This window comes from Papio anubis, chromosome 4 (assembly GCF_008728515.1).
Source record: "Papio anubis isolate 15944 chromosome 4, Panubis1.0, whole genome shotgun sequence".
Lineage (NCBI taxonomy): Eukaryota > Metazoa > Chordata > Mammalia > Primates > Cercopithecidae > Papio > Papio anubis.
Window position 1 is genome coordinate 7,595,485 of NC_044979.1, and position 25,382 is coordinate 7,620,866.

Below are 25,382 nucleotides of genomic sequence, written 5' to 3' on the forward strand. Positions count from 1 at the left end.
TATGTACTTATAATTTTTAACACTTAACTACAATAAAGCACAATATAGTGCTACTCAGGTTTCAGGTTTAAAAAAATTAGACTGAGTTTTTGTTTACTGATAAAAATTCCAGGGTTTCAAACAGCTATATTGCTGTTAATGAAATTTATAAATTAAGTTTGCCTGTTTGACTTTTACCATGTTACAGAGAAATAACTAAATGAATTTTCACCAGATTTGGGTAGTACGTTCGAGATGGGCTGACTCAAAGTGTAGGCTATGTGGGGTGTGGCAATAATTTACTGAGCTCTTACTAAGTGCTGGCACTCTTATAAGTGCTTTCTGTGTAATTAACTCACATATTCCTTACTGCTCTATGAGGTAGGTGTTGCTACGATCCCATTTTACAGATGAGGAAACTGAGGCACGGGCAGCTTCATGGATGTTTCACAGCACACAGGGCCCTGTGTTTAGATGAGTCCCATCCTTGATTTAGTGCTCTATTGTCATAGTCTTGAAATTCCCAATTTTTGAACAAGGGACCTCTCATTTTCTTTTTGCTCTGGACCTGGCAAATTATGTAGCAAGTCCTGGAGCAATTTAATAAATTGCTCAAGCCAGGGTTAAGCCCAAGTAGTATGTCCAGAATCCACACTCCTTACCATTGCTGAACTACCCTTGGAAACTGAGTTTTAGTCCCAGAGAGGCTGCCAAGCCACCACGCGGCTGTGGGCTTCTTGCCCAGGGTGCTACTTCACACACAGGTGATCCTGCGTGGGCTGTGTTAGGGTCCAGCAGCAGAGAGATTAAGGAGGACTCACGATTCTTAAGGACGATCGGCTCATATCTAATAGGCTATTTTGAAGAGGAAAATGGAAAAAGCAATGCCTCACAGAGTACTTTTGGGCCGAATACCTTTGAATGGCAGTGCAGGGCTGTCTGTCCGGAGATGGCACACTCTTTCATTTCTCTGATTTGATGTCCTTCGAGGATACAAAACGTGCTGTTTCTTTCTGAAAGAATACCCAAGAAATAACAAACAAGTAAAAAAAATACAAATATAATGACTTGTTCACATATTTCCTGAGTAATACTTGTAGCTTGAGTCCCTCTCCTCAGGTTAAATTTGGGAATATTTCATTTTCAAGAGTGAGTTCAACAACAACAACATATCCCAGCCGGACATGGTGGCTCATGCCTGTAATCCCAGCAGTTTGAGAGGCCAAGGTGGGAGGATTACTTGAGGCCAGCATTTCGAGGCCAGCCTGGATAACATGGTGAAACCCCGTCTATACTAAAAATACAAAAATTAGCCAGGCGTGGTGGCACACGCCTGTAGTCCCAGCTACTTGGGAAGCTGGGGCATGAGACTAGCTGGAATCCAGGAGGTGGAGATTACAGTAAGCTGAGATCACACCACTGCACCCCAGCCTGGGCCATAGAGCAAGACTCTGTCTCAAAAAAAAAAAAAAAAAAAAATCCACCATATCCTGAGATACTTTGACATTTCTCCTCCTCCTCTACTTTGTCTCCATTTACTGTCTCTGGCACTTTCTCCAGTATCAGACTGAGCATAGTAAAATCACAGGAGAAAAATGACAAAAAGGAAGGTTAATTATAGTACACTATATGGCTTGGCTCAGGTGTCAGTAGTAGTTGCATAGTCGTAATAAGTTGAAACCCTGAATATTGACATAGCAAAAGAAGTCATAACTGTATGGACAGTGGGAGGAAGGGTTTGGGGGCAAGGTGCATTTGAGAGCGGTAATCTTGATTGGCATAGGGAAAAAAATAGAAATGACTAACATCAGTGAGCCGTATGAGTTAAGCAGGAGAAGCTAGCAATGCTGTGATTGTGTCTGGGGTGCAAGAAGACTGCAGCACAGAAGGCAGGCTGGGGGATGGCTTGCTGCAAGCTCCGCCCTCATCCTTCACCATGGGACATCCTGTAGACATATTTCTTTGAAGGCAAAGTTAAATGGAAGAAAGGCTTTCCTGGTTGGCGTATCCATGATCAGCCGATGAACACTGTATGACTATTTCAAAATGATGGGTTTGTCTGTCCAGCAACAGATAAAGAAAACCCCAGTATCTATAAAACACAAAGAAATTATCCTCATTTTGAAAACATCATGATTTAAAACATCTAAAATAATAATAATTATTATTTTTTTTTTTGAGACGAAGTCTCTCTCTGTCACCGAGGCTGGAGTGCAGTGGCGGGATCTCAGCTCACTGCAAGCTCCGCCTCCTGGGTTTACGCCATTCTCCTGCCTCAGCCTCCCGAGTAGCTGGGACTACAGGCGCCTGCCACCTCGCCCGGCTAGTTTTTTGTATTTTTTAGTAGAGACGGGGTTTCACCGGGTTAGCCAGGATGATCTCGATCTCCTGACCTTGTGATCCGCTCGTCTCGGCCTCCCAAAGTGCTGGGATTACAGGCTTGAACCACAGCGCCCGGCCCGATAATTTTTAAACAAGTGAAATTATATTGCATATAAGGGTATTTATCAACTTAAGTAGGGTTCAGTCTCTTTTGAGGAATAGAAATTTGACAGATTTCTGTCATTATGAGTACATGAAAGGATTGGGCTTATCTGCAGTGAGACATGTACCAAGTCTCTATGATTTTTGTTTGTTTGTTTTGAGATGGAGTCTCACTCTGTCACTTACACTGGAGTGCAGTGACACAACCTCAGCTCACTGCAACCTCCAGCTCCAGGGTTCAAGTGATTCTCCTGCCTCAGCCTCCCGAGTAGCTGGGATTACAGGCACCCATGACCATGCCTGGCTAATTTTTGTATTTTTAGTAGCGACTCGGTTTCACCATGTTGGTCAACCTGATCTCAAACTCCTAACCTCAGGTGATCTGCCCGCCTCAGACTCACAAAGTGCTGGAATTAGAGGCATGAGCCACCGCACCCAGCCCCAAGTCTATAAGATGTTAAAAAGAATTTTCAACCCATTCCTGTTTGCTTCTCTGTTGCATTCCAACCCATGATTCAGATTCTGGTAGTCTGAGGTTATCCAGGTTGTCGTATCGGTGGGTGGGAATAACTAAATTATGTACATTTTGTTAATTACCCAGAACTCATAAGGACAAATTTTTTTCCTGTTTTCGATCTAAAGGGGACGGAAGCTATATTAATCAGCACTAGAATAGTCTAAAACCCCTTGCACTTTAAGATATGTATGTGGTAAAGTATTTAGGCAAAAAAGCTAATTTTTTTTTTAAACGAGCAAATTTAATGATAATTTTTTCACATTGAAAACACTACTAATGATGTGGTTGAGATAAAGGGAACAGGACCTCTTGGTTTATAAAAGGTAGTAGAAATTTGGATTATAGCTGTGCTGGGCTCTACTGTGATGATTAAAATTAAAGTTTTTTCTGTTAATAATCAAAGTGAGATTTCCATTTTAATAAAAATGGAAAGAAGGTGCCTACCTAACACAATTCTAGGGCAGTACATTCAGAGAAAAGGAGGCAAGGGATATTTCCTTTAACTTTTATTAGCGCCTGAGTTATTTCTGAGCTTGAGGTCTTGCTGTATGGCAGTTCAGTCGTTATCAAATCAGTTGGTTTCAGGACCCCTGTGTACTCATAATTATTGAGACCTCAACAAGCCAGGTGTGGTGGCTCACACCTGTAATCTAACACTCTGGAAGGCTGAGGCGGGCGGATCACTTGAGCCCAGGAGTCCAGGACCAGCCTGGACAACGTAGTGAAACCCCATCTCTACAAAAAAAGATTAGCCAGGTGTGGTGGCTCACATCTCTAGTCCCAGCCACTCGTGAGGAGGACCACTTGAGCCTGGGGATGTAGAGGTTTCAGTGAGCCCTGATCATGCCCTTGTACTCTAGCCTGGGTGACCCCATCTCAAAAAAAAAGAGAGACCCAGTGGGATTTTGGGGGGTATGGATTCCATCTACTAATATTTACCATATTATGTGCCTGCTTTGACAGCACATATACTAAAATTGGAATGATACAGAGAAGATTAGCAAAACAAAAAAAAATTACCATATTATAAATTAAAACTGTTTTTAAATATTATTGTGAAAAGATCAATAATAAACTCATTACATATTAGCATAAATATATCTTTATGAAAACGAACTCTTTTTTCATTGCTACAAAGCTTTTGAATGTCTAGGGTAGAAGAATTCGGTGGGATTCTCAGATCTGCTTCGGCACCCAGTCTGTTGCCATATGTTGTTTTGGTTGAAGTACATGAAGAAAATCAAGCCTCAAGCAGATAGGCAGTTGGAAAAAAAGAGGAGTGTTTTGGTTACCTCTTCAGATAATTGTGGATAGCCTTCTTGACAAGCGGTAGGGTTTTTTAAATATTTAACTGCTAAATAACAATCGTATATAATTATAGGGTACACTGTGATGCTATGATATGTGTCTACAATGCAGAATGATTAAACCAAGCTAATTAACGTATCTGTCACCTCACATACCTATCATTTCTTTGTGGTGAGAACTCTTAAAATCTACACTTAGCAGTTTTTATTATTAACTGTAGTCACAGTGTTGTGCAATCCAAGAGAACTTACTTCTCCCATGAAACTGAAACTTTGTACACTTTGGCCAACCTCCCACCTTTCCCCATCCACCCCCACCCCCAGTCTCTGGAGCCTCCATTCTACTCGCTGCCTTTATGAGTTTCACTGTTTATAATATATAAGTGAGCTCATGCAGTATTTGTCTTTCTGTGCTTGGCTTATTTCACTTAGCATGATGTCATCTGTGACAACATGGATGAACCCAGAGGACAAGTGGTAGTTCCTTGAAGGTTAGCAGCAATGTGAAATCTGACACCATATCAGTGAACTTTTAGGAGCCTAGTTACTAGAGTCTGTTATGTTAGAATCTGTCCATCTATCCTGCATTTTGGGTTTTTTGTTTGTTTGTTTTTAGGTGGAGTCTTGCTCAGTTGCCTAGGCTGGAATGCAGTGGCACAATCTCAGCTCACTGCAACCACCACCTCCCAGGTTCAAGAGATTCTCCCACCTCAGCCTCCCGAGTAGCTGGGATTACATGCACCCGCCACCAAGCCCAGCTAATTTTTGTATTTTTAGTAGAGATGGGGTTTCACTATGTTGGCCAGGCTGGTCTCGAACTCCTGACCTCAAGTGATCCGCCCACCTTGGCCCCCATAGTACTGGGATTACAGGCGTGAACCACCATGCCCAGCCCTATCTTGTGTTTTGAATGGATCTTTCACCCGTGCATGATTTTGTAATACCATGCGTTAGTCATTTGGAAAATATTGGATCACTGACTAATGCAGATCTTCCAAATAGGAACACATTTTATTACACGATAACTACAAAGCATTTCTTAATAGCACCACTCATCTCCCCAGAGAAATCTCTAAGTATGGGGAAATTGTCAGGCTTATTGTGGCAGACACAAGGTTTCCAAAATTCTAATTTTTGCTTGAAAACTCAAACTTTGACAACAAATATGTCAGTTGTTTTCCTTGCAGTGACAGGCTCCGTTTATTCATTTTGGAAAAAACTGTCTACCAAATACCCAGGTCCAAATAACTACAATTTTTCAGGGTTTTAAAAGCAGCTCAGTTGCACACGTTTTCCTCAAGAACATCATCATAGTTTGCAATGGGAATGTTTTATGTGCACCTCTCATTTCATCACACAGAGTATTAAAAAGACACATACTCAAGAGCTGAGATTTAATAAAATGAATAAAATGTATGGCATTATCAAAGACCTTCTTAAGTGACACTGGCCTTCTCCCCTGGAGTAGGAGGCTGTCACAATTTGCCACTGCCTTGATGTGAATTAAGGCACCAGAATTTGCCACGGTGCTGACATTGATGGGGAAAAGCAATGGTGGGTAAAAAGCAAATGACGCCTTAGTGTTGGCACAAGAAATTTCCAGCTGTAGACTCCCTGAAAAGGTTTCATGGACCTCAGGAGTCCTCTGGCCAGTTTTCAAACTGCTAGTGTAGCGTGTCAGCGTATGTCACTGTTGTCAAGCATTACTGTCATCCACAGATCTTTAGGAACACAGAGACAGGAACTGCTGAATTTGGTAGGATTTATGACCATAACCCCTCCCCCTGCTCTGGTTCCAGTCTTAACATGCAAACCATTCCCTGGAGGTAAAGTTTGCTTAATTGCCCACTTCTCAGCAGAAAAATCATTAACCATTACCATTTTTCTTCTAAACCATTTTTTTTTGAGACTGGGTCTCGCTGTCACCAGGCCCACTTCTCAGCAGGAAAATAGTCAACCATTACCATTTTTCTTTTAAACTTTTTTTTTTTTTTTTTTAAAGACAGGGTCTTACTCTGTCACTCAGGCTGGAGTGCAGTGATGTAATCACGGCTCACTGCAGCCTCCACCTCCCAGGCAATCCTCCCGCCTCAGGCTTCTGAGTAGCTGGGACTACAGGCGTGTGCCACCATGTCTGGCTAATTTTTTTTTTTTTATTTTTGCTGTTTAAAAAAAGAAATACCAAGTAGTCATTACGCTTTGCCACTCCCATATGGGGATGTGTGTTGGGGGGGCACACGTCCTCCATATATGTAGAATTAGATACCAACATATACCTTTAAAAAGCGCTGTATGAGTCCATTCTCTCGTGGCTATAAATACCTGAGACAGGGTAATGGATAAAGAAAAGAGGTTTAATTGGCTCACAGTTCCACAGGCTGTACAGGAAGCATGATGCTGGTATCTGCTTGGCTTCTCTGGAGGCTTCAGGAAACTTATAATCATGGCAGAAGGTGAAGGGGCCACACATACCTCATGTGGCGGGAGTAGGAGCAAGAAGGAGGGGAGGTGCTGCATGCTTTTGAGCAACCAGCTCTCATGAAAACTCACTCACTATCACAAGGACAGCGCTGAGGGGATGGTGCTAAACCATTCATGAGAAACCGCCCGCATGATCCAATCACCTACCAGCCCCACATCCAACAATGGAGATTACAATTGGGTGTGAGATTTGGGTGGGGACACAGATCCAAACCATATCAAGCACAACCAACATGACAAAAGTTGGTACACACTAATTTTTCATCATATTACTTGCAACTTAAAAATGCAGTCTTGGCCAGGCACGGTGGCTCACACCTATAATCCCAGCACTTTGGAAGGCCAAGGTGGGCAGATCACTTGAGATCAGGAGTTCGAGACCAGCCTGGACAACATGGTGAAACTCCGTCTCTGCTAAAAATACAAAAATTAGCCAGGTGTGGTGGTAGGCGCCTGTAATCCCAGCTACTCAGGAGGCTGAGGTGGGAGAATCATTTGAATCTAGGAGGTGGAGGTTGCAGTGAGCCAAGATCACACCATTGCACTCTTATCTGGGCAACAGAATGAGACTCTGTCTCAAAATAAAATAAAATAAAAATAAAAGTAAAGTAAAATAAAATAAAATAAATGGTTTAAATCATTCCTTCCCTCAGGCCTAACTTAGTACAGATGCTGGCTACTTGCTCTTCGGGTGAAGGGAAATTTGAGCACATTTAGTGACAAGAACATTCCTTTAACTCATATCCCATATGAATGACTACATCTTTCAGGCAAGGGGCATCAGAAGAGATACGCTCTATTTCTTTATTATCTAGTCTCTGATCATAAAAAGGAAAAAAAAAGAAATCCTGGCCCTCTACTCACATACCTGATTTTCCCCCTTTCTTTCTGTTTTGTTGTTTTTTTGTTTGTTTGTTTGTTTTAAGAGATAGGGGTCTCATGTTGCCCTGGGTTAAAACTCCTGGGTTCCAGCCATCCTCCTGCCTCACCCTCCCATGTAGCTGGGACTACACACACGGACCATTGCACCCAGCCCTCTATTACATTTCATTTTAAAGTAAACTATTATTTTATAGTACTCGACTCGAATTGATTTCATGACCCATGAGTGGGTCACAGTTTACAGTTTTAAAAACACTGGTTGAGATTTTCTTTTTTTTTTTGAGACAGAGTCTCGCTCTGTCGCCCAGGCTGGAGTGCAGTGGCGTGATCTCGGCTCTCTGCAAGCTCCACCTCCCAGGTTCACGCCATTCTCCTGCCTCAGCCTCCCGAGTAGCTGGGACTACAGGCGCCCGCCACCTCGCCCGGCTAATTTTTTGTATTCTTTTTAGTAGAGACGGGGTTTCACCATGTTAGCCGGGATGGTCTCAATCTCCTGACCTCGTGATCCGCCCGTCTCGGCCTCCCAAAGTGCTGGGATTACAGGCTTGAGCCATGGTTGAGATTTTCATTCCCTAAAGCCTGGTTTCTCATTCCAATTACAGCAAATGTCTTTTTGTTGCAGTTACTAGGGTTGCTTGGTAAATCGATGTCTCTTCCCTTTTACCGGCCCCTCCTAGCAATGTCTCCGCACTTTTCCCAGGTGCCCCCAGCCCTTCGTGCTGACCCTGCTGGTTCTCACACACCAGTTTTCCCAAAGCAGGGGGCATGAGGACCACGGTGGGATGCAAGATGCTTTCAGGCAGTATAAGGATGAATGTTTTCATAGCGATGTTTTTGTATATCATGGAAAAATATATCTAGAACCTCAAAACCTATGATTTCATGGAATTCTTGCCTAAGGGAAGACTTGGGGGTTTTTAAAAGTCAATTTAAATAACTGTGTAGGTTGTATGGGGATATGATAGAATGACAACTGCCCAAAGTTTGGGAGGCTTAGCTGATGAATCAAAAACCTCTGTCATTCTTCCTCAGCATGATCCACACCACCCACCCCTCCTCTCCGCCAAATGACGCTGGAAGCTACTCTGGTTACACACCAAAGGTACTTTTTTTGGACAGCCAAGTAATATCTGAAGTGTAACAGATTTATTGCAGCATTCCTCCTTTATTCTTACCTCACACAGGCCCATTCCATCTCTGTTCCCTGACATTCCCAATCTCTTTCGTATGTACTTTCTAATCCACAAAGTTGAAGCTGTTCTTATCTCTGCAGTACCTCTGACCTGCTGCCTTAATTTTTACATTCATTGTAAAGACGTCTTCAATATCCCCACTGACTTCAGGCTCTCCCGCAGCCAACCCTCTCTACTGTATGCAGATATTACAATTTTTTTATATTGCCAAAAACGATTTGAGAATATCTACATTCACTTCTTACATGCAATCCTATGAAATCCAATTCCATTCCTTTCACTCCCAGTGGTCTCCTCCAATCTTTCTTTCACTTCTCTACAAGAATGCTCTCCACTCTCAGATACAGGCCATCGGCACATCCTCACCTTCAGGCTCTTCCTCTGCCACAGCCGCCACCCAAATGCCCACCTTTCCTTGCTGCCTTCAAAATCTGCCTCTGCACATTTCTATAGGAAGCCTTCCTCTCAAGATTTCCTCAGCATTGGTGCCCACTATGCAGTTGCTATAATTTTTTGTTATTTATATTACTTTGTAATTTTTTACAGTGTGATATCTGCAGAAATCTGGTTTCCCCAGTTATAACTGTCACCTAATTAGAATATAATCTTCTGAGGGCAGAGCCTGTATCTCCTTGCATACCCAAATGTTACCTAGGATGTTTCTGGCTGCAAAGCAGCAGAGAACTCCAACTCAAACTGGCTTAAAGGATAAGGACATCTATTGCATCATCTATACAGGTACAGAAGCAGGCTAGGCCCCAGGCAAGGTGAGACACAGCCCTGCTCAATGCTGTTACCTAGGACGCACATTCTTCTCTCTGTCTGCAATGGCTTCATCAGAAGACTGTTTCTCAATAGCAGTCGGCGCTGCATGCTTGCTTGTGGCAAGAACAGGGAATGGAGGGGGCTGTGCACACATGCATGTGGGACCTGGCTGTCTCCAACCCTGAGTCCTCCCTGGTAGCCCAGGGTAGCTCAAGAGAGCTTGTCACTATCATGAAAGCGTATATGCTGCAACAGCATTTGGGTTATTCTAGGAAGGAAGGTAGAGGAAGAGTAATGGATGCCAAGTAGGCAGCCATGAGTACCCACTCCAACTGGCTCCAGTGTGCACACGTCAAATGGTAGATACCACTACTGAGGTTACACAAGCGAGCCGACAGCGGCAAATATCCATCTATCCATGTGTAATATGACATAGGTAATCTGTGATATTACATATATGTGTAACATATAGTACATATTTTATATGTATGAGCTGAGGAATAACTGAAATGATACATTTAGATAAGAATCAGAGTTATGTATAATACACTAAACACATAGCTAAAATTATACAGTATCGGGGAACTACAAAATAATTTAAGAGGCACTAGATGATGTGATTACTTATGCAGAAAAATCCTAAGAAATCTACAAAACAACCACTAGAACTTACAAGTGAATTTAGCAAGGTCACAGGATACAAGGTTAATGTATAAATCAACTGTATCTTTATATGCTAACAGCAAACAATTAGGAAATGAAATTTTATAAGCAATTTCATTTATGGGAGCGTCAAAAAATAAATAGGAATAAATTTCACAAAAGATATCTAAGACCTCTATGGTGAAAACTACAAAAGATTGCTGAGAGAAATCAAAGGGCTAAACAAATGGAAAGATATTCCATGGTCATGGATTGGAACACTTAATACTGTTGTCATTTCTTGCCAAATTGATCCATAGATCAAATGCAGCCCCAGCCAAGATTTCAGTAGATTTTGTTTTAAATTCTGTAATGTATATAGAAACATAAGGAACTTAACGGACTCACAGCCATTTCTTAAATGAAGAACAAAGTTGGAGAATGTCCACTACCTGATTTTAAGGCCTATTATAGAGCTACAGTAATTAAAACAGTGTGGTCATGATGAAAGTATAGATATAAATCAATGAACAAAACAGAGAATCCAGAAATAGATCCCCACATATGGTCAATTGATTTTAAATAAAGGTACCAAGGGAATCCAATGAGGCAGCAAAATCTTTTCAACAAGCAATGTGGAACAATTGGATTTCAGTGTGGAAAATATGAACCTCAATCCTTGCCATATATCATAACTTAAAAATTAAATCAAAATGGATCCTAGGCCTAATGTAAAAGGAAAATGTAAAACTTCTAGAAGGAAACATTTGAGACAATCCTCACAACCTTGAAAGGAGAGGAGGCGAAGATTTCTTAGATAGGACACAAAAAGCATGAGTCATCAAATGATAAATGGGATCTTTTCAAAATTAAAAACTTTTGCTCTTTGAAAGACATGATTAGGAATATGAAAAGGCAAGCCACAGAAGGGGAGAAAATATTCATTATTCACAGTACATGTATCTGACAAAGGACTTACATCCTAAATGTATTTTTTAAAACCCATTGTATTATCCAGTTGTGTAACAGATTACCACAAACTTACTGGCTGAAATAATGCATTGATTATCTCATAGTTTCTGTGGGTCAGAAGTTCAGGCACAGCTTAGTTGAGTCCTCCGCTTCAGGCTCTTTTGTGAAGCTTGCAATCAAGATGTTGGCCAGGACCAGGGTCTCATCTGAAGGCTCAGCTGGTGAAGGATCCATTTCCAAGCTCATGTAGTTAATGGCAGGGTTCAGTTCCTTGCAAGCTGTTGGACTGAGAGTCTTAGTTCATCGACATGGGCCTCTCCTGCATGGCAGCTTGCTTCACCAAAGCCAGCAAGAGAGTGATCTGCTAGAAAGACAAGCCATAGTCTTATGTATATAGACAGAAGCTTAATAATGGAAGTGGTGTCCCATCACCTGTGCTGAATTCTGTTGGCTAGAAGTAAGTCACTAGGTCCTGCTCACACTCAAGAAGAGGGATACACAAGTACATGAATACCAGGAGGTGGGGATCATTCATTGGGGGCCATCTCAGAGTCTGCTTGCCATATTCATACAACTCAATAAGAACAAAAGCTCTAATAAATACACAAAAGATGTGTACAGTCACTTCACAAAAGAAAACACATGAATTACCAGTAAACACAAAAATATATCATTGTCCTCAAGGAAATGTAAATTAAACCCATAGCAAGAAACCGATACACCCACTGGAATGAATAAAATGACAAAAAATGTTAAAAGACCATACCAAGCGTTGATGAGGACATGGAGCAACTGGAACTCTTGACCACTGTGGGCAGAAATGTAAAATGGTACAGCCAGTCTGCGAAAGGGGCGGTTTGTCATGTTAAACACACACCTACCAAATGACTCAGCCATTCTACTCCTTGGTATTTGCCCAAGAGAAATGAAAGCATGTTCCTACAAAGATTTGACCACAAATGATCATAGCTTTATTCCCAATGGTCAAAAAGTGAAACTATCCCACATGTCCATCAACAGGTGAATGAATAGACAAAATGGGGTCTATCCATAGAATGGGATGCTACTTAGCAATAGAAATGAACAAACTGCTGGCATACTGAGTGACATGAATCTCAAAATCATTATGCTAAGTGAAATAATCCCGGAACGAAAGCACATATACTGTATGATTCCATATACACAAAATTCTAGGAAATATTTATAGTGACATAGTGATAAAAAGTAGATCAGTGGTTGCCTGGAAGAAGGGATGAAGCACAAAGGAGCATAAGCAAACTTTTGGAGTGATAAAAAATGTTTTTTTCTCTACATTTTATTTTTTAAATTTTCTCTTTAATACTTACTTTTTAAATTTTATTTTTCCATAAGTTATTGGGATACAGGTGGTATTTGGTTACATGAGTAAGTTCTTTAGTGGAGATTTGTGAGATCCTGGTGCATCCATCACCTGAGCAGTATACTCTGCACCATATTTGTAATCTTTTATCCCTCGCCCCTCTTCCACTCTTCCCTCCAAGTCTCCACAGTCTATTGTATCATTCTTATGCCTTTGCGTCTTCATAGCTTAGCTTCCCACATATCAGTGAGAACATACAATGTTTGGTTTTCCATTCTTGAGTTACTTCACTTAGAATAATAATCTCCAGTCTCATCCAGATCATTGCAAATGCTGTTAATTTATTGCTTTTTATGACTGAATAGTATTCCATCGTATACGTATACTGGTGATTTCATCCTAGCTCATCAAATTGTACACTTGGAATAGAAATCATTTATTATAGGTAAATTGCACCACAATAAAAAGGGACACTACAAGTCATTCTTTAAAGGATTTACATTATGAGGTATGAAGATCCTGCTTCTCCATTTCCTTGGCTCTGTGTCCACAGTTCACTCTAATCCACCATAAGTAGCTACGTAACACTGGATAGTAAATGAAGACCACAGAAGTCTCTAGAATGTAGAAGATGTGGTGGAGGCATTAGGGGTCCCTTTAATTTCAGCTGGAATATTGTACTTCCTTTTGATCACGTTATGTAGAGCAGAACCAAAGTGGAAGTATTCTGTCTCAATCATGTTTGTAATTGTTCATCAATTTAGGAATAGAGCTTCCACCCAATATGGGATTTAAAGGGGCTGAAAAACAGTTAACAGTGATCTGTTCTGGAAAGGGTTAATGAATAATAGATCAGTTGCAGGGGAGGGAGCAGAGAATAGAGAGAGTGCCTTGTGACACTATATAATTCTGTGTGTTACATTCTAATATAGATACAACATATTTCAAAGTTTGTGACTTAGCTGTATTAAGAATTGAAAGGTTAGGTGAACTTGGTGAGCAATACTTATTTTTTTATTTGCGAAGTATTATAAGACAATACTAAGAGTTACCAACCTATAAGAGAATATAAGTATTCACCTCCCAATAAGTCATGTTAAACACAAAGCTAATAATAAAATATTTTGATTGGCAAAAAAAAAAATGGATTTATTTGCGAAAGGCAAGAGATGTATACATTTCAGACTGTAACTAATGAATTTGAAGGGTAGCAAGCCAATAATGCTGATTCTCCATGTTTGTCGAGCTCCTTCTTTATATCTTCTATGCCAGTTTCTAGGCATGCCAGGACATGTTCGTTCAACAGTTATTTTATTAACCAACTACCCTGGTTCCTGGCACATAGCCCATATTAAGTAAGTATTTGCTGAATGAATGACTGTCTTCAAAAGCTTACCATTGTCTCCTATTTTGGAAATTCGAAGATAATTTAACATAGAGAATCCAGACAAAGGACTTTTTAGGTTAATCAATTTTCTTCACCTTTTGTTTAATAACACTTCCTTTGAAACATGTTTCCAGCTGACTTGAGCTGTACAAAGTGGTTGCCACTCTCTCTGAAAAGATACTGTGGAATAAATTATCTTTAAAGAAAATCTTAAATAAATGTTAGGGAGGAACTAATTTTTATAGCATCTGAAACTGTTATTTAGAAAGATATCAAAATGAACAAAACCTTTTCTCCAAATATATTGATTAAAAACAATCAACAGAATTAATACACTTCTTTCTGGGGAGTGGGGTGGTCTCACTTTGTTGCCTAGGCCGGAGGGCAGTGGCGTGATCACAGCTCACTGCAGCCTTGAACTCCTGGACTCAAGCAGTCCTCCCACCTCAGTCTCCTATGTAGCTAGCTGGGACTACAGGCATGAGCCACTATGCCCAGCTACATTTTGTTTTGTTTTGTTTTTTGTTTGTTTTTTTGAGATGGAGTCTCAGTCTGTTGCCCAGACTGGAGTTCAGTGGCGATCTCGGCTCACTGCAAGCTCCGCCTCCTGGGTTGACGCCATTCTCCTGCCTCAGCCTCCTGAGTAGCTGGGACTATAGGTGCCTGCCACCACATCTGGCTAATTGTGTGTGGGTGTGTGTATTTTTAGTAGAGACGATGTTTCACCATGTTAGCCAGGATGGTCTCGATCTTCTGACCTCGTGATCCACCCGCCTTGGCCTCCTAAAGTGCTGGGATTACAGACGTGAGCCACTGCGCCCAAACCCCCCCGCCTTTTTTTTAAAGATGGGGCCTCCCTGTATTGCCCAGGCTGGTCTCAAACTCCTGGGCTCAAGTGATCCTCCCACCTCAACCTCCCAGTGTGCTAGGATTACAGACATGAGCTACTGCATCTGGCCAAGAATTAATGCTTATAGTGTTGAATATATATTTGAGATTTTTTTCGAATTTCTACACTACTTTTAAAAATCAATTGTCTTCCCTTAACAGAAACTAAAGTTGGCCAGGTGACGTCACTCATGCCTATAATCCCAGTGCTTTGGGAGCCTGAGGCAAGAGGATCGCTTGAGCCCTGGAGTTTGAGAGCAGCTTGGGCAACACTAGCCGGGTATAGTGGCACGTGCCTGCACTCCCAGTTACTTGGGAGGCTGAGATGGGAAAATCACTTGAGCCCAGGAGTTCAAGATTCCAGTGAGCTATGATTGCCCCACTGCACTCCAGCCTAGATGACAGAGCAAGACCCAGTCTCTTAAAAAAGAAAGAAAGGGCCGGGTCTGGTGGCTCACGCCTGTAATCCCAGCACTTTGGGAGGCTGAGGTGGGTGGATCACTTGAGGTCAACAGTTTGAGACCAGCCTGGCCAACGTGGTGAAACCTCGTTTCTACTAAAATACAAAAAATTAGCTGGGTGTGGTGGTGCATGCCTGTAGTCCCAGCTACTTGGGAGGCTGAGGCAGGGGAATCGCTTGAATCAGGGAGGCGGAGATTACAGTGAGCCACGATCGCGCCACTGCACTCCAGCCTGATAACAGAGGGAGACTCCATCTAAACAAAAAAAAGAGAGAAAAGAAAGAAGGAAACAAGGAAATTGAAATTGTAGGGTGGTGGCAAGAGCTGGCAAATCTCTCAGCCAGTATCCATGCCAGGATCTCATAGTGCCAGAGAACTTTGGTCCTCAGATAGAATCTATTACAATAAAAACTGTCCTGCCATCATTTCTTAGCACAGTCACTTTTTTTCCTTCAAAATGTTAATTCCAACACTACACAGAAAGTGACTATAATGATTTCCAAACAGGAATGAGGTCCAAGGGAAGCATGAGTAAATTGAGTGAAATAACTTCTAAACCCATTTATGCTACTAAACTCAACTGTTTCCCTACCAAGTTTTAATGGATGTCTGAATGAACAATTCATTTCACTCAAATATTTTTTGAGTGCCTACTATGTGTCACACACAGGCAATACAAAGATGATGAGTCATTCTTTCCCTTCAGAGAGCAATGTGGGACTTAAGAGGAAACAGAAAAGTAAATCCCAAGCCAGTGTGTTAAGTGCCATATGGAAGCATGTGGGTTCAGAGAAGTAATTAACCAGGCAAGTTGTGAGAAAAGGTCGTGAATCAGGGAAGGAAGGAAGTGGAGGGAGGGAGGAAAAGAAGAGTGAAAGAAAAGAATCAGGAAAGGCGTTCAGGGAAAGATTGAACTGAATCTTTAAAAATAGTAAGAGCTAGCCAAGGAATGGAGGAAGTAACAGGGGGAGGCCAGAATGCTCAGAAACCCTTACAGCAGTGAGTGTATGGTCTATTCCAGGACAATGCCTTAAGGTTCAGGTGTGGGGTACACAGAGGGACATGGCAAGAGAAGGTGAATAAATAATCAGGCCCTTCCCCCCAGCTCAGGAGTTTGCCAAGAAAATCCTAAAGATTGCTGAGAGCCGTTGAGTGGTTCTAAGTGAGAGAAAAATAAGTCTGTTTTGTTTTTGGTTTTTTTTGAGACAGAGTCTCACTCTGTCACCCAGGCAAGAGTGCAGTGGCATGATCTCAGTTTACTGCAACCTCCACCTCCCCAGGTTCGAACAATTCTTGTGTCTCAGCCTCCCAAGTAGCTGGAATTATAGGTGCATGCCCCACACCCGGCTAATTTTTTTTTTTTTTTTTTTTTTGTAGAGACAGAGACGTGGTTTCACCGTGTTGCCCAGGCTGGTCTTGAACTCCTGATCTCAGGTGATCCACCCGCCTTGGCCTCCCAAAGTGCTGGGATTATACATGTGAGCCACCATGCCTGGCCAAGACTGCAGTTTTAAAAGGTCACTCTATCAGTCAGGGTTCTTCAGAGAGACAGAGCCAACAGGTGATAGATGATAGGTATGTAGGTAGCTAGATAGATAATAGATGATTGACAGATTGATTGATTGATTGATAGGTGAGGGGGGATTTACTGGGGGAATTGCCTCATGCAGTTATGGAGGCTGCGAAGTCCCATGGCAGGCCATCTCCAAGCTGGAGTCCCTGGGATGCAGGTAATGGTAGCGTGGCTCAGTCCAAGTCTGAAAGCCTCAGAACCAGAGAAGCCAGTGGTGTAATTCTCAGTCCAAGGCCAAAGGCCTGAGAACCAGGAGGCTGCTGCTGTTAAGTCCCAGTGTCAAGACAGGAGAGCCTGGAGTTCTGATGCCCAAGAGCAGGAAGAGGAAAGTGTCCCAGCTCCAGGAGAAAGAGCAAGGAAATCCTCTGTCACCTTTATTGTTCTCTCTAGGCCCCCAGCTAATTAGATGGTGCCTGCCCACACTGGGGGCAGATCTTCCCCACTCAGTCCACTGACCCACATGCCAGTCTCTGGAAACTCCTGCACAGACACACCCAGAAATAATGCTTTACCGGTTCTCTAGGGGTTCCTTAATCCAGTAAAGATGACTGGATTCAAAGTTAACTATCATAGGCACTCTGGCTACACAGAAGCAAATAGACTGGAAAGGGGGCAAGACTGGAGGAGCTAAAGCTGCCCCGCTGGCCAAGCCTGAGAAAATGGAAGCCTGAACCAGGGTAGGTGTAGTGGGGAGAGAGACAAGTGGATTGCCTTAAAAGAAACCAAGACGACAAGACGAGAGGACTGGAGCACAGTTTTAGATGAACTGCATCTGCGTTGGTGTAGAAAACTCCAATGGAGATGGAGCAGGAGGCAGTGTGGAGCTCAGGAGAGCGCTGGGCTGGGACTGAGACCTGGACGTGCCAGGCACAGTGGTGGGTTGGAGGTGCTTGGAGAATGCCCAGTGGGAATGGGAGCAGAGTGCACGTGCAGCTCCTGTCCAACATCCAGGGGGTTTCACGTCCTTCTTTTCCCTTTGGAGGACGCCCTTGCAGAGCAGAGTGGAGCTCAAGGAAGACAGCAGGATGCACAGAAACTGAGAGTTTTGTATGCTAAATTATTCAGGAGCTCCTTACCCAATATTTGAGGCTGATTTATTTCTTGCAGGAGCTATTTAAGACTTCTTTTTAAGAGGCAGAGCAAACTCATATCCGACCTCTGTGCATAAAGGAGTGCTTTTTTGGCAGTCGTTTTATGATTAAGTTTTCAGGCTGAAGTTTTCCCTTCTGATAGTCATTCAAAATACAGTGTTTTGCTGCACCTGGGCACAATTATGTGAGACACACCTTAATAATTTAGTTTTTTCTTTTCTTTTCTTTTCTTTTTTTTTTTGAGACAGAGTCTCACTCTGTCACCAGGCTGGAGTGCAGTGGCGCGATCTCAGCTCACTGCAAGCTCTGCCTCCCGGGTTCAAGTGATTCTCCTGCCTCAGGCTCCTGAGTAGCTGGGACTACAGGTGCATGCAACCACGCCCCGCTAATTTTTGTATTTTTAGCAGAGACAGGGTTTCACCATGTTAGCCAGGATGGTCTCGATCTCCTGACCTTGTGATCTGCCCACCTCGGCCTCCCAAAGTGCTGGGATTACAGGCTTGAGCCACCTTGCCCGGCCAATAATTTAGCATTTTTTACCAACCAAGAAGTCACACTTGTGGTGGCTCCGTGTTTCTCAGACATTCTCTCAATAAAGTCCAACTTGGGTCCCTCTGTTCCCTCCCACCACACTAAAGTCCAGTAACCTCAGACTGGCTGATGTTATACAAATAGAAATGTTCCCTGTGGTGGAACTGCGCCAGGCTGTTAGCAGAACCCAGTGCCTCCCTGCCATGGTAGGCCCATTTTGTTCTCCCTGGAGAGATCGGTCTGGATTATCAGGAGGGTTTGGGTGGTGGATTTGGTCTGTTTTTGCTACATCAAACATCCCTGATGCTGATGGCTCGAGACATGAGTTGGTGTCACAAGTGCAAGCCCCTTCTCTTTGCTTGCATGACATTGCCCACGCCCTTCCCCTCCCTTCGCCTCTTCTCCTGGCTTTCCCTGCCTGCCTGAAATAGCTAAAATTAAGTCTGGCATAAGTCTGTTAAGACTTTAAGAAAACATTGCCATAAAAGGGCAACTGACGACCACCAGCTTCAAGTTCTGTGTGCTGACAAATCCATCTGTCTTTTGACTCTGCACGTTAATGTACATACCTAAAAAGTAAAAGCCCTCAAATTCCTGAAATTGACTTAGTGTGTTATAAAAAAAAAAACTCATTACTTTTTCTGTTCTTCTATGACTAGCCTCCTTTCTAAGGAAGAAAACATGAGATGTCTTACTAAGTGAAAAACCTGTGGAAATAAATTCAATCCCACTAGCACATTATATATAAACGTTTTTATTGTAGGCTACTCCTGTACACCCATTATCAAGTGGAACTGCATAAAACATTAATTGTTTCAATTTCTACTCTCTAGCAACCTCGTAGTGATGGTTTATAGGTCTTTTCAGTCTGTGAACCACTTTTGCAGTCCTCCTGACATACTGCCACTTGCTGCCCATTTCTGCCTCCCAAAAAACAACCCATCACGATTACAGGTGAAATTGATGGTGCTTATCATAAACACCGATAAGAATTTTTTTAAATTATACTAAAATTATTGCAAGAAACAAAAGCACAGACTTAAAAATAGAACAAGAGATACTTCCTATGTGCCACCAAACTTTTTAAAAATTAAACTTTTTATTCTGAGATAACTGTATATTCACATATAGTTGTAAGAAATAATGCAGAGAGGTCCTGTGTACCCTTTACCTAGTTCCCCGCAGTGGTAACATCTTGCAGAACTAAACAGTACAGGAGAAACTGGAACCCTCATACATTACTGGTAAAAATGTAAAATGGTGCAGCCACCTTGGAAAACAGTTCAGCAGGTCCTCAAAATATTAAACGTAGAGAGGCTGGGTGTGGTGGCTCACGCCTGTAATCCCAGCACTTTAGGAGGCTGAGGCGGGTGGATTACTCGAGGTCATGAGTTTGAGACCAGCCTGGCCAACATGGTGAAACCCCATATCTACTAAAAATACGAAAATTAGCTAAGCATGGTTGTGCGCACCTGTAGTTCCACCTACTCAGGAGGCTGAGTCAGGAGAATCACTTGAACCCAGGAGACAGAGGTTGCAGTGAGCTGAGATCGCGCCACTGCACTCCAGTCTGGGCGACAGAATGAGACTCCATTTCAAAAATAAATTTAAAAAAATATATATGTTAAACATAGGGTTACCCTGTGGCCCAGCAATTCCACTCCTGTGTATGTGAAATGAAACACGTGTCCACACAAACACTTGCACAGGAATGTCCATAGGAGCATTTTCACCATAGCCAAAAAGTGGAAACCACCTGAGTGCCCATCAGCTGACAAAAGGATAAACAACATGTGTGTCCACACAACAGAGTATCTTTCAGCAGTAAACAGAAATGAAGTGCTGATCCGTGTTACAATGTGAACGGGCCCTGACATTAAGCAGAAGCTGGTCACAAAAGACCACCTATTGCATGATCCCATTGATGAGAAATGCCCAGCATTGGCAAATCCATAGAGACAGGAAATGGTTGCCTAGGGATGGGTGTCGGGGTTGAGCAGGTAATGGGAAGTGACTGCTAATGGGTACAAGCTGTCTCTTTGGGATGATGAAAATGTAAACTTAGATAGTTGCACAATTCTGAATATTCTGAAAATCATTGGACTGTACACTTTAAATGGTGAGTTATTTTATGGTATGTGAATTATATTTCAATAAAGACTTTTTGGCCAGGCACGGTGGCTCACGCCTGTAATCCCAGCACTTTGGGAGGCTGAGGCGGGTGGATCACCTGAGGTCAGGAGATCAAGACCACCCTGGCTAACACAGTGAAACGCTGTCTCTACTGAAAAAAAAAATACAAAAAATCAGCCGGGCGTGGTGGTGGGCACCTGTAGTCCCAGCTACTCAGGAGGCTGAGACAGGAGAATGGCGTGAACCCGGGAGGCAGAGCTGGCAGTGAGCCAACATTGCACCACTGCACAAAGATCTCTTACATTATCCTCTTACAGCCATAGGCACCTCTGGCTCCCTACCCCAGCCCCTGATCCGCGGCATCCACTAATCTGTTCTCCATTTCGACCATTTTATTTCAAGACTATAATATAAATGGAATCATACAGTATGTGACCTTTTAGGATTGGCTTTTTCCCCTCAGCATAATTCCCTGGAGATCTATCCAAGTTGTTGTATGTGTCAATAGTTGCTTCCTTTTTCTTGCTGAGTGGTATTTTATGGTATAGATGGACCTACCACAGCCTGCTTCACCATTCATCCATTGAACGACATCTGTTATTTCCAGTTCGCACTGTTGCAAATAAAGCTGCTATGAACATTCATGTACAAGTTTTTGTGTAAATGTAAATTTTCATTTCCCTGGGATAAATGCCCAAGAGTACAACTGATGTGTTATATGGTAGTTGCATGCTTAGTTTTATAAAAAACTGCCAAATTGTTTTTAAGAGTGGTGGTTTTCGACTGGTCACAGTGGCTCACGCCTATAATCCCAGCACTTTGGGAGGCCAAGGCAGGCAGATCACCTGAGGTCAGGAGTTCGAGACCAGCCTGACCAATATGGTGAAACCTCATCTCTACTAAAAATACAAAAATTAGCTGACCTGTGCTGAGGCAGGAAAATTGCTTGAACCTGGGAGGCGGAGGTTGCAGTGAGCTGAGATCATTCTACTGTGCTCCAGCCTGGGCCACAGAGGTAGACCCTGTCTCAAAAAAAAAAAAAGCAATGGTTCCATTTTGCATTCCCACCAGCAGTGTAGAAGTGATCCTGTCTCTCCACATTCTCACCAGCATTTGGTGGTGTTACTGTTAAGATTTTAGCCATTTTAACAGTTGTGTAGTGGTATCTCATTGTGGTTTTAATTTACATTTATATAATGATCAATGACTTTGAACATCTTTTCATACACTAATTTGCCATCTGTGTATCTTTTTTGGTGAAATAGCTCTGTATCATTTGCCTATGTTCTAATTTGATTATTTTCTCCTTTTTCTGTTTAATATTGATAGTATTTATGTATTCCAGACATTTTAATTTTATTTTTGCTATTTATTGGAGAGCAGGGCTAACCCATAGGCAGTGTGCTAGTAATTTATTGGCTATGTGGATTGCAAGTATTTTCTCCTACTGTGTAGCTTTTCTTTTCATCCTCTTAACAGGGTCTTTCACAGAGCAAAAAGTCTTAATTTTAATGAGGTCCATTTATCAATTTTTCCTTTTATGGACTGTGTTTTTGGTGTCAAGTCTAACTTTTGCCTAGCCCCAGTTCCCAAAGATTTTCTCCAAAAAGTTTCATAGTTTTAAGTTCGCAATCTAATGTGAACTCATTTTTGTGTAAAACGCAAGGCTTAGGTTGAGGTTTGTTTTTGTCTTTTTACCTTTTGATATCCAATTACTCCAGTTCTATTGCTTTTACACCTCCATCAAAAATTGGTTTGCCATGTTTGCATGGGTCTATTTCTGGGTTTTCTATTTATTTCTATTGATTATTAAATCTATTCTTCTGCCAATACCATTGTCTTGATTACTGTATCTATATAATTTGCTTTAATATTGAGCTATTTCAAGATTAAAGCATTCTACTGTAGTCCCAGCTATTCGGGAGGCTGAGTTTGAGAACAGCATGAACTCAGGAGGGGCAGAGCTTGGTGAAAGTGAGCTGGAGGTCGCACCACTGCACTCCAGCCTGGTGACAGAGGAAATCTCGCCTCAAAAATAATAAATAAATAAAGAATTCTAGAGCTTGCGACTTTCCATATATTTTAGAATAAGCTTATTTATGTTAAAAGAAAAAAAAAAACGAATTTGGTAGCAATTGCATTAAACCAAAAGATTAATCTGGGGGAGAACTGTCATTTTTACTATGTTAGGGCTTCCAACTCAGGAATGTCTCTCCATTTATTAGCTCTTCTCTCATTACATTTTGTGATTTTCAGCATACAGCTACTCTACATGGTTTCTTGAGTTTATGCCTAAGTATTAATTTTCTTTGAAGTGATTGTATTAATAAGTGATATTGTTTTAAATATTTTTCCATGTGTTCATTGTTGGTTTGTAGAAATGTGATTGATTTTTCTGTGTTGATCCTGTATGCTATGATCTTACCAAACTCACTAGTTCCAGGAGAGTTTTTTCTCTTTTTCTTTTGTAGATTCTTTGGGATTTTGTATGTAGATAACTTATGTTATCTGCATAGGTGTTTTCTTTCCTTTTCTTGCCTTATTGCAGGGCCTAGTACTTCTAGAACCATGTTGAATAGGATTAGTGAGAGCAGACACCTTGGCCTGGTTTCTGAACCTCGTAGGGAAAGCAGTCTTTCACTATGAAGTATGATGTCTGCTGTAGCTTTTTACCATGAAACATCTTAGCTTTGTTTTCTTTTTCTCTCCCCACCCCTTTTCTTATTTAAAGGGGTTTAAGATTTAGGGATTGGCGCAAGTAAGATGACAAAGCAAAACGAGAGGCATTTTCAGGACTTCCTCTTTCAGGCCCGGCTTGCAAGAGCGCTAGGGCCAAGCTCCGTTCAGCCCTAATCGGTGCTGTAGCTAATCGCATTCGCGGCTGCAGTGCACTCTGCAGGGATGGGCCGTGGGGCCAGGGACCTCGGTCCCCTCTGGGCCTGTCCTGCCCTTCCAGGCAGCTAGTGGCTGCTGGCCGCGCCGCCTGCCAACCTCAGTTGGCCATAGTAGAGACTCAGATACCCAGCTCCTGAGCGGCCAGGGCCAGATTCAGGGTGTGTACGTTTTTGGCAGCGGTTCCCCAACCGAGAAGACACTCGGCTCGAAGAGAGGACGCGAATTAAGAGTTCCATGTTGGGGGAAAAAAAAATGGATAGCGACAAAGTGCATCTACAATACGTGCAGCCAACGGAACGATTTTTGTTAAGGGGGCCAGGGATGGGAAATTTGGAAAGGGAAGAGGAAAGCGAGAAAGGCTTCCCTAGCTGGCGCCCCGGGGCGTTCTGCAGCCTCCAGCCCCTCTCCCCGCCCCCGCGCCGCAGAGCCCACACCTGCGCAGGTGGAGCCTGCGCGGCCGCCGGTGCTGGGAAGGTGAGCGGCACTGGGGGGCGTGGGAGCGGGGGGGCGGGCCGCGGGCCTCTCCCAATGGCCGCGCGGAGGGAGGACGCAGACGCGTCCGAAGAGCGCCCAGAGGCCCAGGCGCGACCGCCCTCGGGCTCCCGGGTCCCTTCCCACGCTTCCTCCCGGGCGGGCCGTACCAAGGCGCGGGGGGAGCGGCGTATCCCACTCGCGGAGGGGCACGCGGGCCGCGGCCGCGCCACCTGCGGCGGCGGCGGCGGCACTCGGGCGGGTGGGGCCGCGCGCCCGCTCCGCCCCGGCCGCCGCCCGTCCCGCCAGGCCCTCACTCCGGCGGCGCAGCAGAGCCAGGCTGAGCTCGGCCGACGCGAGCCCCGCCGGCCCAGGGGTTTGGCTGCCACGGCTCATGCTGATGTTGTGCTCCCGCCTCCCCTCAGGCGGCGCTGGCGGCGGCCCCGGGACCCGCGGAAGCCGGCATGCTGGAGAAGCTGGAGTTCGAGGACGAGGTGGTCGCCCCGCCATGGCCCAGCGCTCCCTGGCCCGGCCGCCCGAGGACCTGGACCCCCGGGGACCCCGCGCCCCGTCTCCGGCGCAGCCCCACGGCGAGTTGCGTCCTGCGGAAGCCCGGGGGCCGGGGCAGGGACCAGGGCGGGGAGGCGGGCGCCGGCGAGCTCGGGCTGCGGGGTACCGGGCGTCCGCGGAGGGGACGCGAGCCGGGCTCCCAGAGCGCAGCCCGCAGCCCGGCATCCGCACGGATGGGCGGCCCTTTTGTCCTTACTCGCAGAACTCGAATTAGAGCAAGGTGTCAGGGAGCGCTAATTGTTTGTGCTTGTCACCATGCACTCGGAGGCAACCCCGAATCATACCCACAGTCCAGACCCTTAATCGTAGACTGGTGCCCTTATCTGTGCCTGTGAGATACCACCGGCAGGGTGTGTCTTCTTTTTTAATGGGGAAAGTTAAATAGGAAAACCTGAAGAGGCTTATTGAATCGGTGTTGAGTTCAGGCGACCCTCTCACTCCGTCATTTCTGTCGCCTCTCCTCTCGGTTGTTTTTTTCCCTCTCCTGTCTTCTTGTGTCTTACAGGTAAATAACTTGGATCTTATTTTGAGGCTGTCAACATTTGAAAGGCACGAGGTCGTTCTTTGGCAAAATTAATATTTAAAATGGAATGTGACGAGCTTTCACCAGGATCTTATTTTGAAGCTGTTAACATTTGAAGGGGATGAGCTTGCTCTTATGCAAAATTAATATGTAAAATGAAATGTGATGAGCTCAAAGTCGGGAAAGAACTTTATATAAGATGCTTGACAATTCGAGAACTTGAAAAGGCCTTCTTCGCACTGTCTTGTGTGCTTCCATTATTTATTTAGCAACTTCTCTTTTTTCCGGGAGTATGGAT

General features: G+C 43.5%; 1 protein-coding gene across 9 annotated transcripts in view; it reads left to right on the forward strand.

Moving 5' to 3' along the window:
- The window catches only part of PRKAG2 (protein kinase AMP-activated non-catalytic subunit gamma 2), a 317,328-nt gene that overhangs the window by 215,169 nt on the left and 76,777 nt on the right, over nt 1-25,382 (forward strand). For 5 of the 9 annotated variants that reach the window (XM_031665008.1, XM_031665009.1, XM_031665011.1 and 2 more), the window contains one exon: nt 24,417-24,484. The exons of 2 other annotated variants lie outside the window; for them this stretch is intronic. In XM_031665008.1, coding sequence (XP_031520868.1) covers nt 24,417-24,484 — 68 coding nt within the window. Of the gene's footprint in view, nt 1-20,109; nt 20,612-22,787; nt 23,995-24,416; nt 24,485-25,382 lie in introns of those variants that run through there. 2 more of the 9 variants (XM_031665014.1, XM_031665013.1) reach the window with 2 other exon arrangements.